A 12,198-nucleotide genomic window follows, 5' to 3' on the forward strand; every position below is an offset into this window, starting at 1 on the left:
TTGGACATGGCCTATCACAAAAAAACCACGTCAAGGTTGTGTAAATGAAGAAATCATTAGAGACCATTAGAGGATTCGAAAGGGAATAAGGGGGTATATAGACTAATAATCGAAGATAGATGAGTGTAAGGAGAACGAGGTGCAGATATTAGGATCACAGCTGACCACCTAGTTGCAAAACAGGGTCATTGTATTGGCAAACTTCCGGACTAAGGGTGTTGTCAGGCACGAGCTCATCGGAATTCAATCGCTTGCGAGCGTCCTTTGTGGACGGAGGTGTGCGGCCAGGGTAGCGAGGGGTACGATCAACCCACACCGGCTGAACAGGGCTTGGTGTCACATTCACGAAATCAGCAAAGTTGAACTGTTGGTCCGGAGTTCCAAGATTCGGGGTCAACGACGGCAGGGCAACGTGTTTGCTGGGCGGAGTAGAAGGCAGTAAAGCTTGCTGTGACGAATCGGCTGCGACACGAGCTGATGGTGATTTTGCGAGATACCGCAGGTCGGCCCCATCTTCGTGCTGTGACATTCGATTATTGCATGACAGGCGGGCGTGCTTGGGAGGCGGGATTCGAGGAGAAAAAGAGTCCACCACGAAGCTCATATTCCGAAACTTATACAAGGGCAGATCAGGTTCATTCTCCTCATCCGATGAGCCGTGATATACAGGGGATGATATTTCGGGAACGGATGCCTCCGACATGGACGGAACATGATTTTGCCGGGCTGTGAGATGTCGATTGACACTAGGGGAGGACTCGGGAAGTTGGTATGAGCTCTTCCATGAGAACCGAGGGGATTTTGCCGGTAGTTCTGCTCCTGCATCGGATCGCAGTCGTTTACGGCTGGCGAAAAGCATAGGCTGCATGACCTGGTAGTTGAAAGTCACTGCATGCTTATTACGAGCTGGCCGAGGTAGCGCCTTAGAGTAGATGGCAGCTCGATGGTAAGGAGATGTGAAGGGAGTCTCGCAACGGCTGCGTGAGAAGTCGAGCGAGGAATCGGAGGGATTGTCGCTTTCCAAGAGCGGGTTGAAGTTCGGACCATGAAGCTGGCCATGCTGGTACTTGAGTTTTGCAAGGCCCAAACGATCTTGCAAAGTCAGAGACACCTGTATTTGTGGATTTACGATCAGTCCAACTTGTTCACAGGGGATTCTTCGCAGAAATATCTGCAGTCCTGGCAGCCTTCCCGTGCCTGCATTGATATAGGCAATTCATCGAGAAGCGAAATGTGCTTTTTCTTCTCACCACAAGAAATGCTTACCTGGGCAATATCGATGTTGCGAGTATCCTGATCCGCCGAGCCCAGCCGCGACATTGTCAAGGTGGATAACAACCAGGAAAAGAAAGGCCGCCCGAGGCAGCGTCAATGCCTTTTCGTTAAGGCGGCTAGGGAAGCAAAAGGAGGCTTAATAGGTGAGCGGAGATGGAACTTATTGGAGCTGATGATCGACTTATTGGAGCTGATGATCGGACCAATGAGAGTTGGCAGAATAGTGCCCGTTCACCGCCTTAAATTGCCGCTCAGACAGGCGGGGCGACGTGGGATCATCCGGAGCTGAATCAGCATATGCGGTAAGGGACCAAGATCGCAACATGAGTGCTTACTTGGTACTCAACATGAAAGTCTTGTACACTCTTACCCCACCATTACCCCACCATTGGCATGGCATGGCTTACTCTCGGCTCCATGGCCGTATCAACAAACCTATCGATGTGTATTCAGCCGACGACAGCAAGCAACGATGGAGAGAGACAACTCTATTTGGGAAATATGTCGAACTAAAGGAGTGGTTAAAAACCACTAATACCCTTTTGGGATAGGATGTTCATAATCCGCCCACTTCCCCTAGTAATTACCCTAGTATTCGTATGGTATTCGGGATAGATTCGGAGTTATGGTGTCGTAACACACCGCATCGGCATGATACAGACTCTCCAGGGCGTTCAACCGCTCTCATCAACCTTCAATCAATCATCTGATTCTATTGGACATCTTCAGTACTAGCCAATACCTCAATTCCTCATCCTGACATAACTTCCAGGGTGAGCTTTTCATGTAAAATACAGTACTCAACATGAAATTCTTGTACACTCCTACCCCGCCATTACCCCACCCTTGACATGGCGTATTCTCAAAACTTTGGCTTTATCAACAATTTGTCATTGTGGGTGTAGATTGCAAAATAGAAGTTGTGGTCTTGGGAGTAGATCCAACGCTCATTTCACCGCCCCTTACAGGCATCCTCTTTGTAGCGCTGCTCGTCCGTCCCTCAACAGTATTTGAGATCCAAAGCTTGTTGTCTAGCCTCAGCCAGGCTACTCTCGCTTCGGATGGACATCACTAGCTCTTGGAGCTCCTCCTCACTGCAGTTATGGATCTTTTCAACCAGAGAAAATAAGGCACGGTGGTATTTTTGCGCGTCATGATGTTGATGTTGGGGTTCATCGCCGGGTGATTTGTCCTTGCCAGTCAAGGTCGTTCTATCTTTAAGATTAATGTCAGATAAAGTTGACCTAATAGCAGCGTTATATAGATCAGCCATACCAGGTGGTTGAGTCATAGATGAAATAGTGGCTCAGCTGTGTACGATATGCCAGTTTGTAATTTGAGAGAGATGTAGCGGAAAGGAAGAAAGTATGGGAGACCATAACCTTCATCCTCAGAATCTCCGTCCATCTCTTTTTGTACGTTTCAGATTACTACTCAAGGCAATATACGGTAATTTACAGTTATCTGTTACAGTATGGATGGATGGATGGATTTCTTTTACACTGACCCCTCGCTTTAGTTGATTATAAACCTCATCCACTAGGCTGAGAACGGATTCGTTTTTGGTCTAGTTGGGTAAACCAACTGCTTTGGGCGATATGCAGCCTACCACAATTATATAAATCCGTGTACGTACAAGTTGGGTGTACCACTTCCTGAACGAACTTAGAGCCTCGCCGAGGCCTGTCATGGCCTAGTTGCCGTTTCCGTTATTAGGCTGCCCGCTTGGCGCCCGACTTCGAAACCGTTGTGTTCTGATATCTGTTTCAGTAAGCTTGAGAGCGAGTACAGTACAGAGTGTTTGAGCATGCATGAGAACTCCTTGGCGGGGACCTGTTATTACGGTAATTTCTGAATTTCCTTCCTCGGACTGGCCTGTCTTGGCTTAAAGTTGTAGGGTTATATCTGCAAGACCATGCTCTCTCATTGCTTCATTGTCTAGGCGTTTATTGGCTTTGACACACGGTCAAACTTTATGTTATTGCCACTGATCTTGCCTTAGGAGATTTTGTTTTTATGTTCCCCGCACTCTACTTTTCCACATGCCGATCAACCCTTTTTCTGATTCTGACCTCCCTACACTATGCTCGCCCTGCGTTCCTGTACAATAGAATTCGAAAACAGATTACCCCTCGGACACACGCTTTCTTTCCCAGCGCCCCACTTATACCGAGCTAGACCGCATTAGGCCAGAGATCCCCCCCCCCCCTCCCCACACCATTCGTTCTTCGCGTATTCCCGGTAGTTCACCAAAATTACCGAAATGACAGGTTCCGACTCTGGTACGGCTTTTAAGAATTCAAACCACATTTTGTTCCTTCGTAAGTAATGATTCCCTAAATTAACTTCCAGGACAACTAGCGCATTGCTGCCTTGCATAACATGACTAAACAAGTTGAACCAACTTTCGGCTCTTTTTGCCGTCTGTACCAACAGCAGATTCTAGAACAGCTTTACAGCAAGGAGTTTCAATTAATTCGGGCTCCACTTGGAGGGCTTCATACCACCCAATATGGTTTCAAACGGAACATACGGTCGGCAACATTTACTCTTGATGAATATATTCATTGGACTGCATGATAGTCGTATATAAACTCAAATCAGAGCAATTTATAATGAATGAGCCCGCCTTTTCCAGGCCACAATCCCATCCATTCCTGAATCGTCAAAGTCCTTTGATAAGGCCGAGACCCCATATCTGATTTACACTCGCGATGGAAACCGATTTCTGGGGATTCGATGGTCCATGTTGGCTATCCGCTGACAATAATGGACGAGCGTTGCGTTCTGTCTCGCAAGGTTGGTACCCAGGCTACTTGGTCAACTGGTTAAATAGTGCTATTCTGTGAATCTGAATGTCCGTATTCGAATATCATAGGGCATGTTTCTCCTCATCCAAAGCAAAGCTCTTTTACCGCAAGGCAACCAGACGACCAAAAATCCGTCCTCCAAATGGAAGAAGCGACCAAAGAGGATAAAATTTGGAGGTTTGACCCATTTCTATCCTGCCTACCCTTCTGTTCCACACAAAATGTTGATAACAATGCGCGTCACGTTGATGTCCCGAAGGTTCAGGCCACTGGCCACGTTATTGCCGCAGGACACCCAGACGACCAAAAATTTGTCATTCGAATGGAAGAAGCGACCGGAGACGATAAAATTTGGGGGTTTGACCCAGATCTATCTTGCCTATTATTCGGTGCCTCACAAAGTGTCGATAACAATTCGCGTCGCGTTGATGCCCCCAAGGTTCAAACTACTAGCCACGCCAGTGCCCAACCATTCCAACCTGAAAAAAAGATTGCTGAGACCAGAGGAGCTTCCCTTCCCCTCCATGAACGTACAGCTACTGAAGAATTACAAAACCAATGATCTTCGAATAGCAGTATGAGCCTCCTAAAATCAATGGTGCGGTCAAGCTGCTGATATTTACATGCCTGTGCGGTGATTGTCTGAAGCCACAAGAACTTTGCAAATCTGAGGCCGAATATCATCACATAGTTCATCTTCTGCATTTCAAATAGCAGCTATTGGTTATCGAGAAACATACTATTCATCGGTAAACTTTTATCGACTTCCTCTCTACATTTATTTCTTTTTCGTTTCCGGGCCGATGCGTGCAACGCGAGTGTCTTCCAGTTCTGAATGTAATCTTTACATGGATTGCGCGCTTCTGAAACCACGCCATGCACGTCCTTTATGTTCTCGTGCACGTACCGCCAACCCGTCTCACCAGACCTGTCTGTGTCTTCCAGAGAAGAGATTCGTTTAGCCCGATCCGAGATTTTGGCCATAGAGTGATTTTTATAGTTCGGCCAGTACTCGAAACGATACTTGGCCGCGTGATGTGGTCCACATCGAATAATCACGAAGGTCGATCGGCGAAAATTTCCCCACCCATCTACTAGATCATTGTTGATGGGTTCTCGGTTGGACGAGAGCTCACATGGGCCACCAGAGACTGGACAAAGGTAGCCTAGGGATCCATCGTTATCAGTAGCATTATCGCTGCGACTTTGTAAACAGTAGCTACCTTGGCGAGGTGAGTTCGCTACGCCAAGTTCCATCCCCATCGAAGACAATTCGGCAGAATTGTCCTCTGGAAAATCCTTGTCAATTTCGGGGTTGCTCATCTGAGATGATTCCAGAGACCTGGTGTGGCGTAAATCATCTGGAGGGAACGGTGGAGTCTGAGGATTTTTGGCGGCTTCAGAGCTACCTTGACCCTGTGGGTCCCCACCGGATCCTTGTTCAGGATGGCCATCATTATGAGAGTTCGAGGCTTGGGTATTCACAGCCTCTTCTTCATCATTCTGAGACTGAAGCTGGCCGTTGATTGTATTGAACTGTGCATCAAATCGTGAGGGATGGCTTAGATAATAATTGCTCAATTTACTATGAAGATCTCCAAGCCTTCTATTCTCCGAAAATGAGAGTTTCGCTTGCTCTGTCGGTGTTCGGTATGTATTCGTCCACTCTTCCGCCTCTTGTTCAGTTCCCAAATCGTGAATCTCTTCGGCATCTTGCTCCTGCTGGTCACTGGCGTAGTTTATCGATGCCTGGGCTCCCTCGCTATCAGCTTTCTCGGAGGTTAATGACCCGTCGGTCGCTTCTCGTTCCCCAAGTTCCAGAGCTGAATACTCATCGATTAGCTGTTTGAAGCTGTCCTCCTTGGTGGCATCATCACCTACGCGTCTTTCTTCTGGAATGGACATTGTTGGCGAGTAATCCAACGGGTGAGTATTGGCGTAACGAGACTATTATCTGGACAGACCCTCGTTTATATATTCATCGACACTGTCCGAACCTTTGAGAGCCAGCTTTAATGGTCAAGTGCTAGCTCCATCGACTTCATGTGACTACCAAGCTTGGTCCAAAGACTCAGCTGATTTACATGTCCATTATGAGGACACAACCCAAAAGGACCTCCGATATTCAGCTCCATACGACCTACCTCAGATATTCGCAATGGCACTATTGTGTCTTGTATTAAACTCTTAGTTACACCTCTTACTATTTACTGTAATAAAATGCGTGCCAGGCGAGTCAACCTCTAGGTTTGTTGATTAAATAGGCAGATCCGCAGGCACTTACCCATACATCCAAAATCTGACCTCAATCTATCATGGGGCAGAAATTAAAATGTGATCAGCCGAAATATACCAGTCATAATCGGTGACTAAAAGACAATCAGATTGTCGCGGTTGTGCCGTCTCCTGTGAAAATGACATGCGGACCCACGTTGATGGACGTTGAGACGTGTCGTCGATACTTTCTGTGATATTGTTGGAAGAGTTAGAACGGGTGACAACGGCGAGAGAATGCCCTTGATATACTGGATCATCAAGAAAGAGTCAAAATTTCTCCGAATGCTGGGTAATTTTAATGAGGAGTTATTGGGCTAGTTGCAGTTTATTGACCAGCTCTGTTGATAGCCTCACAATTCGTAATGTCCATTACACCGGCGCTGTTTAAGGACTGGCTAAAATGCTATAAATACCCAACTCTTCGCCAGCAGAACAATCGTTCCCAAGCACCTCCCTGCTATTCTGCGGCACGAATATCAAACGCTTTTCGTCTTCGCCAACTCCCCTTCGGTGTGGACTGACCTCGAACTCATGCACTTATGATTAAGCTGACCCTAGTATATGCTAGCTGTCTTTGCTCAATACTGAAGTCTTCGAAAACAAAGCGAGTGTAGCTACCCGTTCATTTGGAATCGTGCTAACATGGAATATGCTCAAGACCAGTCCCACCTCCGCTACTTCTCTGGGAACCCACTCAAGGGACCTTGCATGATCTAAAACGATCCGAGCTGCGAGTACGGTGAGTTATAAATACCCTAATAAGCTCCCTACTAATGACTAACGATAGATTAAAACCATCCTTTATGCAGCCGCTTTGACCTTTCCAGAAAGCAGCGCTCACAATAGCTAACAACGTAAGTTTCAATCACTACGGCAATTCAGAGAGTAATTGTCTTGTGCTCACGACTCCCTTTATAGGAAGGCAAACATTCGATCACAAGCCGCTAGATGTCTTGCACGCCACCCTGGTACGTTGCCACTGCCCGTTTCCAACGCCAGGTATTGTATATTGAATCTCAGTACGAACGCTATATATTTGTGGCTCTCCGTTCATCAGAAAACATCGCTGATGTCTCATTCTCGCCATAGGGCAAATGTCAATATTGCACTCGACATGACCGAGCTATATAGCCCGACCGTCCTTGAAACTTAGCCAGGTGCATTAGCCTGATGGGCCAAGCCACTGGCTCCCAGTATGCTTGCGCCTTCGTTGTTTTTAAAGACTTGGTTGAAACGGCCACTTCGCCTGGCGTATTTAGCGGGTCCAATTCAGGAAGGCTTGATGCCCTCCGGTTAGCCATACGGCAACAGTCCAAAGTGTTTTCATCTCTTCAGTATTATCCTGTCCGATCGAAGGTTAATTGTCAGCCGTATTCCGACGACTATGAAACTATTTTCTACATCCGTTCGAAGGCTCGTCGGCAGCCATGGAGCGGTTCCGCGCTAAACTGAGCGAGCCATCGAAGCATCCGGCGACAATAAAGAGAAGCCTAGCATCGACGACCGCCGAGAGAGACTACGGGTTTTATAAAAGCAGAATCAGCCAATGATGCATCAAATTACCGACCACGAGCTGAAGACCAGCGCTGTCAAGCTCTGGTTGTAGCTGAGCAAGCGACAAGCCAGGCCGCAGCACTGGAACTACCCCAGATCTCTCGCCGCGAGAGCAGTCATTTTCAGGTCAGTTCCAAGTTTGCCCTAGACCAAATACTATGAGTCTCCCCTCCAGTGATGGTTTGTCCTGACACGGTTGAAGATTTGCCTGGCGCACGAACAGCAAAGACGAAACAACTATGCATTGGAAGATATGACCCACATCCATTCCCCGCGGTACGGAGTGATTCCGGGCCGTCGTGCACGTGTGATCGAGCTGACACCTGCTACCTCGTCTCTGATTTGTCCATGCTGATGCCAGACTATATTGATGGCAAGTCTCTACCACCCTCATTCACCGGAAATCATGCTGACATAGGCAGTGAAACACAGCCCTGGTCCGGCCGTTCCTAAGAGTCCGATCGGGGTAGTGTATTGTGGCTGTTATTGGGAATTTCATCTAGGCCGCGAGTAAGGTAAGTTGCGAAAACCCATCTTGCGCCAGCGGCTAATAAGTGGTGCTAGATCGAGTGTATCCAACGGCAAATTTCTTTGACCGTGTCCCAATGCAGACGGTGAGCTGCCACCATTGCCTACTTGATAAACGAAGTTGCAAGTATCACTAAGATAGTTTGGAAGCCAACTAACCAGGTTGTCGGGTCGCTATAATGAAGTTGGTCTTGTTCCCCCGATGCTATGCTCAATGCAGCCGCAAGCCGCCAGAATGCCTCCTGATGTCACCACCGAGGGGCACGGACTCGCCGGCAGAAGCAGCCTCGCAAGTACGGCCAGTCGATTGCCGCGACGGTCACAATGGTCCAATTGGTATTCGAAAGATGCCAGGTCGGTTTGTGATACATGGTGAAGAAGAAGTGCTTGTTGACTTCAAACGTAGCCGCTGATGTTTCTTTCAGAGTAGACATCTCCCCTATGTCCCACCCGACTCGCTCAGGAACGACGCGCTACGCCGAGTGAGTGCACAACACCGCCTTGTCCCTCCCGCGGCACGCGTTCGGCGGAGCAGGCCCTAAATCGGGGCCCCGATGACTCTCAATTCAAGACCGCCGGGTGGTCCTGACTTCGGTCGACATGCCCAACTAACTACGGAAAAGTGGTTTCACCATTTTCAGTTGAGGTGGTCAAAAAACAAAGATCACCCGTAGAGCGAACGAATAATCGGAACATGACTCGGAAAAATCAAGCGAGTTGTAATTTCGAGGGCGCTGAGCAAGCATGATGCCCTTCTCCGGATGTCTGTCAGCCTCCTTCGGAAACTTTCCCAGTCAGCAGATATTGATATATCGGAGGGACTACTCAAGTTATCGACCAAAGCCCGCATCTGGAATCTGCTAGGTTCAAGCTCGCCGATCCGGACAGTCGAGGAGAAGCGACTGAAGCTTTGCAGAACACACAGGTCTGCACTGCCCCAGACCCTATCTTTTCAAGAACAGTACAAAAGGCTTTGAGGACCTTTTTCGCCTTAATCAAACCTATGAATGATTTGAGTTTTTTTTCTTTTGCAAGGTTCCAAAAGCGGGGCGGATGCTCTATACTGATCCGAGCGCATGGCGTTGAAGGTTCCTATCGATGGTTAGACTTTGACGCGATTCACGCGAGACCGTCGTGTCGAAACTGGCCGTCTTCAACACCACGCCACTATCCACTTTGACAGCATACACAGCTTGCAATTGAAGGCCCCATGACCAAATCCACAATGCATTTTTCATGAAGAACGAGAAAAAGGAATTAGTTTCCAAAATCATGGCAATGGCCATTATATTCCAAAGTGGTTCCAAGTGATTCAATTTCGACTAATCTCCAACCACGAACAATAGAAAAAGGAATACTCATAAGAACCCCACCGCAGAACGCCATTACTTGACTTTGGATAAAAAATACACTCAGCCACCATAACGAAGATATCCCAGGATAAAGTAATCACCAAGGAGAACCATCAGAGCCACCATATCAATGGGCTGAGAGCATTAAAATTACAACGGAAGAAGGAAGATGCAAAACACGAAGATGACCCTCCCCGGGAGAGCGAATGTAAAAATCGGGGAGGCGACATCCGGCTATGAAAAAGGCAGAGGGCCCTTTATTTCTTGGTAGTTGGCTTCTTCTTGGCGGCCTTGGCGGGCGGGGCGGTCGTCTTGGTAACGCGGCCGGACTTGGTCTTGCTGATGACTTTGGGCTGCTCGACAACAGCGGGGGCCTGGCACAATCAGTCCGTGATTCATGACGGCGGGAGAAATCGCGCCAGCGAGGGTGAACATACGAGGGTGGTCTTGCGGATGTTGCCAGAGTTAGCCTTGGGCTTGCCAGCAGCCTTCTTAGGGCCGGTCTTCTTCACTGCAGGCTTGATGGTAGTCTTTGCCGTGGTCTTCTTGGTAGCGGCCTTCTTGGCGGCGAGGGCCTTGGTGGTCTTCTATTCGGGTTGTCAGATCAGTGCCAACGAGCATCATTGAAGGAAGAGAGCTTACATCGGTGGCAGTCTTAGTGACTTTCGCCGCAAGCTTAGCGGCGGGCTCCTTCTTCGCCAGCTTCACGGGACCAGAGGGACCTGTGATGCGACACGTTAGCAACTTATTTCAAAAGTAGCGCGATGGTGACGATGTCCCCGTCACCGATTCTGCAGGATCCAGGTTCCGCGGAATCAAACGGGACGAAAGACCGTGCCGGATGACAAGCCTGGAGTGGAAACGCGACTCACCCTTGGGCTGAGTGAACTCGCCCTTGTCAACACCAGCCTTAATGGCCTTGTTGAACTGGGCATCGAAAGTGGCCTGGAAGGCAACGTTGATCTGGTTGTTCGAAATAACATACTTCTTGATGGCTTGACGGCTGTTTTGCGGGAAGAAAAGTCAGTATCATTTTGTGGGACGAAAGCCCGACGCGACCATGGAAGGAGTCTCTCTCTAGGTCGCGACGACGAGTTGAAATGTGCAAAAAATACCTGCTACCATTGCGCTCTTTCAGCTATAGGCGGATATGCCAGTCAGCAATTGAAAAGGATAAATGAAGCCCATCCACATTGTTGTGGTGGCTATTCAAGTGAAACGGTCGAACGCGTCACGTTCGGGCGCGCAACCCGAATCACAACACGCCGGGCACCGGCGGTGGTCTACTCACGTTGACGATAGCATCTTTGATCATATCTATATTGCCGGTATCAGCAGAAATTTCACGACACGGGCGATGCCACGATCGCATTTACGCGGGGCCTGTGGCTCAGGATCAGTGAAAACCTGCCGCGATAGGAGGGGTGAGCGGCGGGAGCGGCCTTCTTGAACGCGCCAGTTGCTTTTTTGGGAGGCATGATGAGGTGAGAGAGTTTAGCTGATGAGAGAGCAGATGGGGTGAAAGGCGATGCCTTATGAGAAGCGTGGAATAATGGAAAAGCAGATGGGGAAGAGGAAAGTAGAAGGAAGAAGCAGTAGTTCCTCCAACCGCGGCTGGAAAGGGCGCAAAAGTGGGTCTTGCTGCTGTCATGTCGTTCGGGAACCCCAGGCTATCTCCGTTCCTTCAGTGTTCGGCGCCTCCTCGACCCCTTGAATCACCGAGTTCAGATATATGCGCCATACCAGATGCTTGCTCCAGTATATGGCGTGTGATATTCAGTTAGCACAGCACATGCGTGACTCATTGGTCACTTAGGAAGATAACGAGACAGAATCTTTTCGAAAGTTCGGCACAAGCGCAGAGGCATATTATATCGTACCCCACGGCGAGCAATGCAAAAGCATGAAAGCGGAGATTTTGCACCCAGGTCCAAACAAGTTCAACCAGATTACGGGACATCATTTTGAAGAATTTCGATCTCTAGTTTGTCACTAGTTCCCGATATTGTCAGGATGGCACAATATGGGTGCCAACAACTAGCTCCTCAGAATACCAAACAAGGTCAGTTCACAGGCTTGGTAACCCTCAGTTGTACTACACGATGATCTTACTCAATGAGAATCCAGCTTTCTAGGGACTTCTATCAGAGTTGTTCTGTCCTGTGTGCTGTTCATGAGTGGGGAATACTCAACGGTATGATATGCAATCGAATCAATTTGCTTCTGTTGACCCTCCACTCAAAAATAGAACCATCAATTACAGCGGCTTTCATAAGTCCAATGAGAGCGAGTCAAGATGTGCAATTGGAAAAGTCAAAGGGCGACAAACGAGCTAAGGCGCGTAAGCCGCGCGTTCTTCAGTCTTTCCCGAAGTTCATTCCTTCGCAGATCTAAATTCACAT

General features: G+C 48.4%; 4 protein-coding genes across 4 annotated transcripts; 1 reads left to right on the forward strand and 3 right to left on the reverse strand.

The window, feature by feature from the left end:
• Positions 1-154: 154 nt before the first annotated feature.
• On the reverse strand, positions 155-1,320 carry N7481_001332 (uncharacterized protein; the record flags this gene model as incomplete). Its single annotated transcript, XM_057260551.1, has 2 exons — positions 155-1,111; positions 1,267-1,320. The coding sequence occupies 2 exons, from the start codon at positions 1,318-1,320 to the stop codon at positions 155-157; spliced, it is 1,011 nt and encodes a 336-aa protein (XP_057128383.1).
• A 2,907-nt stretch (positions 1,321-4,227) lies between these two features.
• Positions 4,228-4,647, forward strand: N7481_001333 (uncharacterized protein; the record flags this gene model as incomplete). The annotated part of the gene is made up of 1 exon (XM_057260552.1): positions 4,228-4,647. One exon carries the CDS (start codon positions 4,228-4,230, stop codon positions 4,645-4,647), a length of 420 nt encoding a protein of 139 aa, XP_057128384.1.
• A 155-nt stretch (positions 4,648-4,802) lies between these two features.
• On the reverse strand, positions 4,803-5,990 carry N7481_001334 (uncharacterized protein; the record flags this gene model as incomplete). The annotated part of the gene is made up of 1 exon (XM_057260553.1): positions 4,803-5,990. The coding sequence occupies one exon, from the start codon at positions 5,988-5,990 to the stop codon at positions 4,803-4,805; it is 1,188 nt and encodes a 395-aa protein (XP_057128385.1).
• Positions 5,991-10,053: 4,063 nt separating this feature from the next.
• N7481_001335 (histone H1/H5 family protein) lies at positions 10,054-11,274 on the reverse strand (the record flags this gene model as incomplete). The annotated part of the gene is made up of 5 exons (XM_057260554.1): positions 10,054-10,170; positions 10,234-10,383; positions 10,439-10,518; positions 10,669-10,799; positions 11,144-11,274. 5 exons carry the CDS (start codon positions 11,272-11,274, stop codon positions 10,054-10,056), a joined length of 609 nt encoding a protein of 202 aa, XP_057128386.1.
• Positions 11,275-12,198: the final 924 nt, after the last annotated feature.

Source organism: Penicillium waksmanii, assembly GCF_028829765.1.
Source record: "Penicillium waksmanii strain IBT 27052 chromosome Unknown utg000001l:1.0-4852451.0:1.0-4856178.0, whole genome shotgun sequence".
Taxonomy (NCBI): domain Eukaryota; kingdom Fungi; phylum Ascomycota; class Eurotiomycetes; order Eurotiales; family Aspergillaceae; genus Penicillium; species Penicillium waksmanii.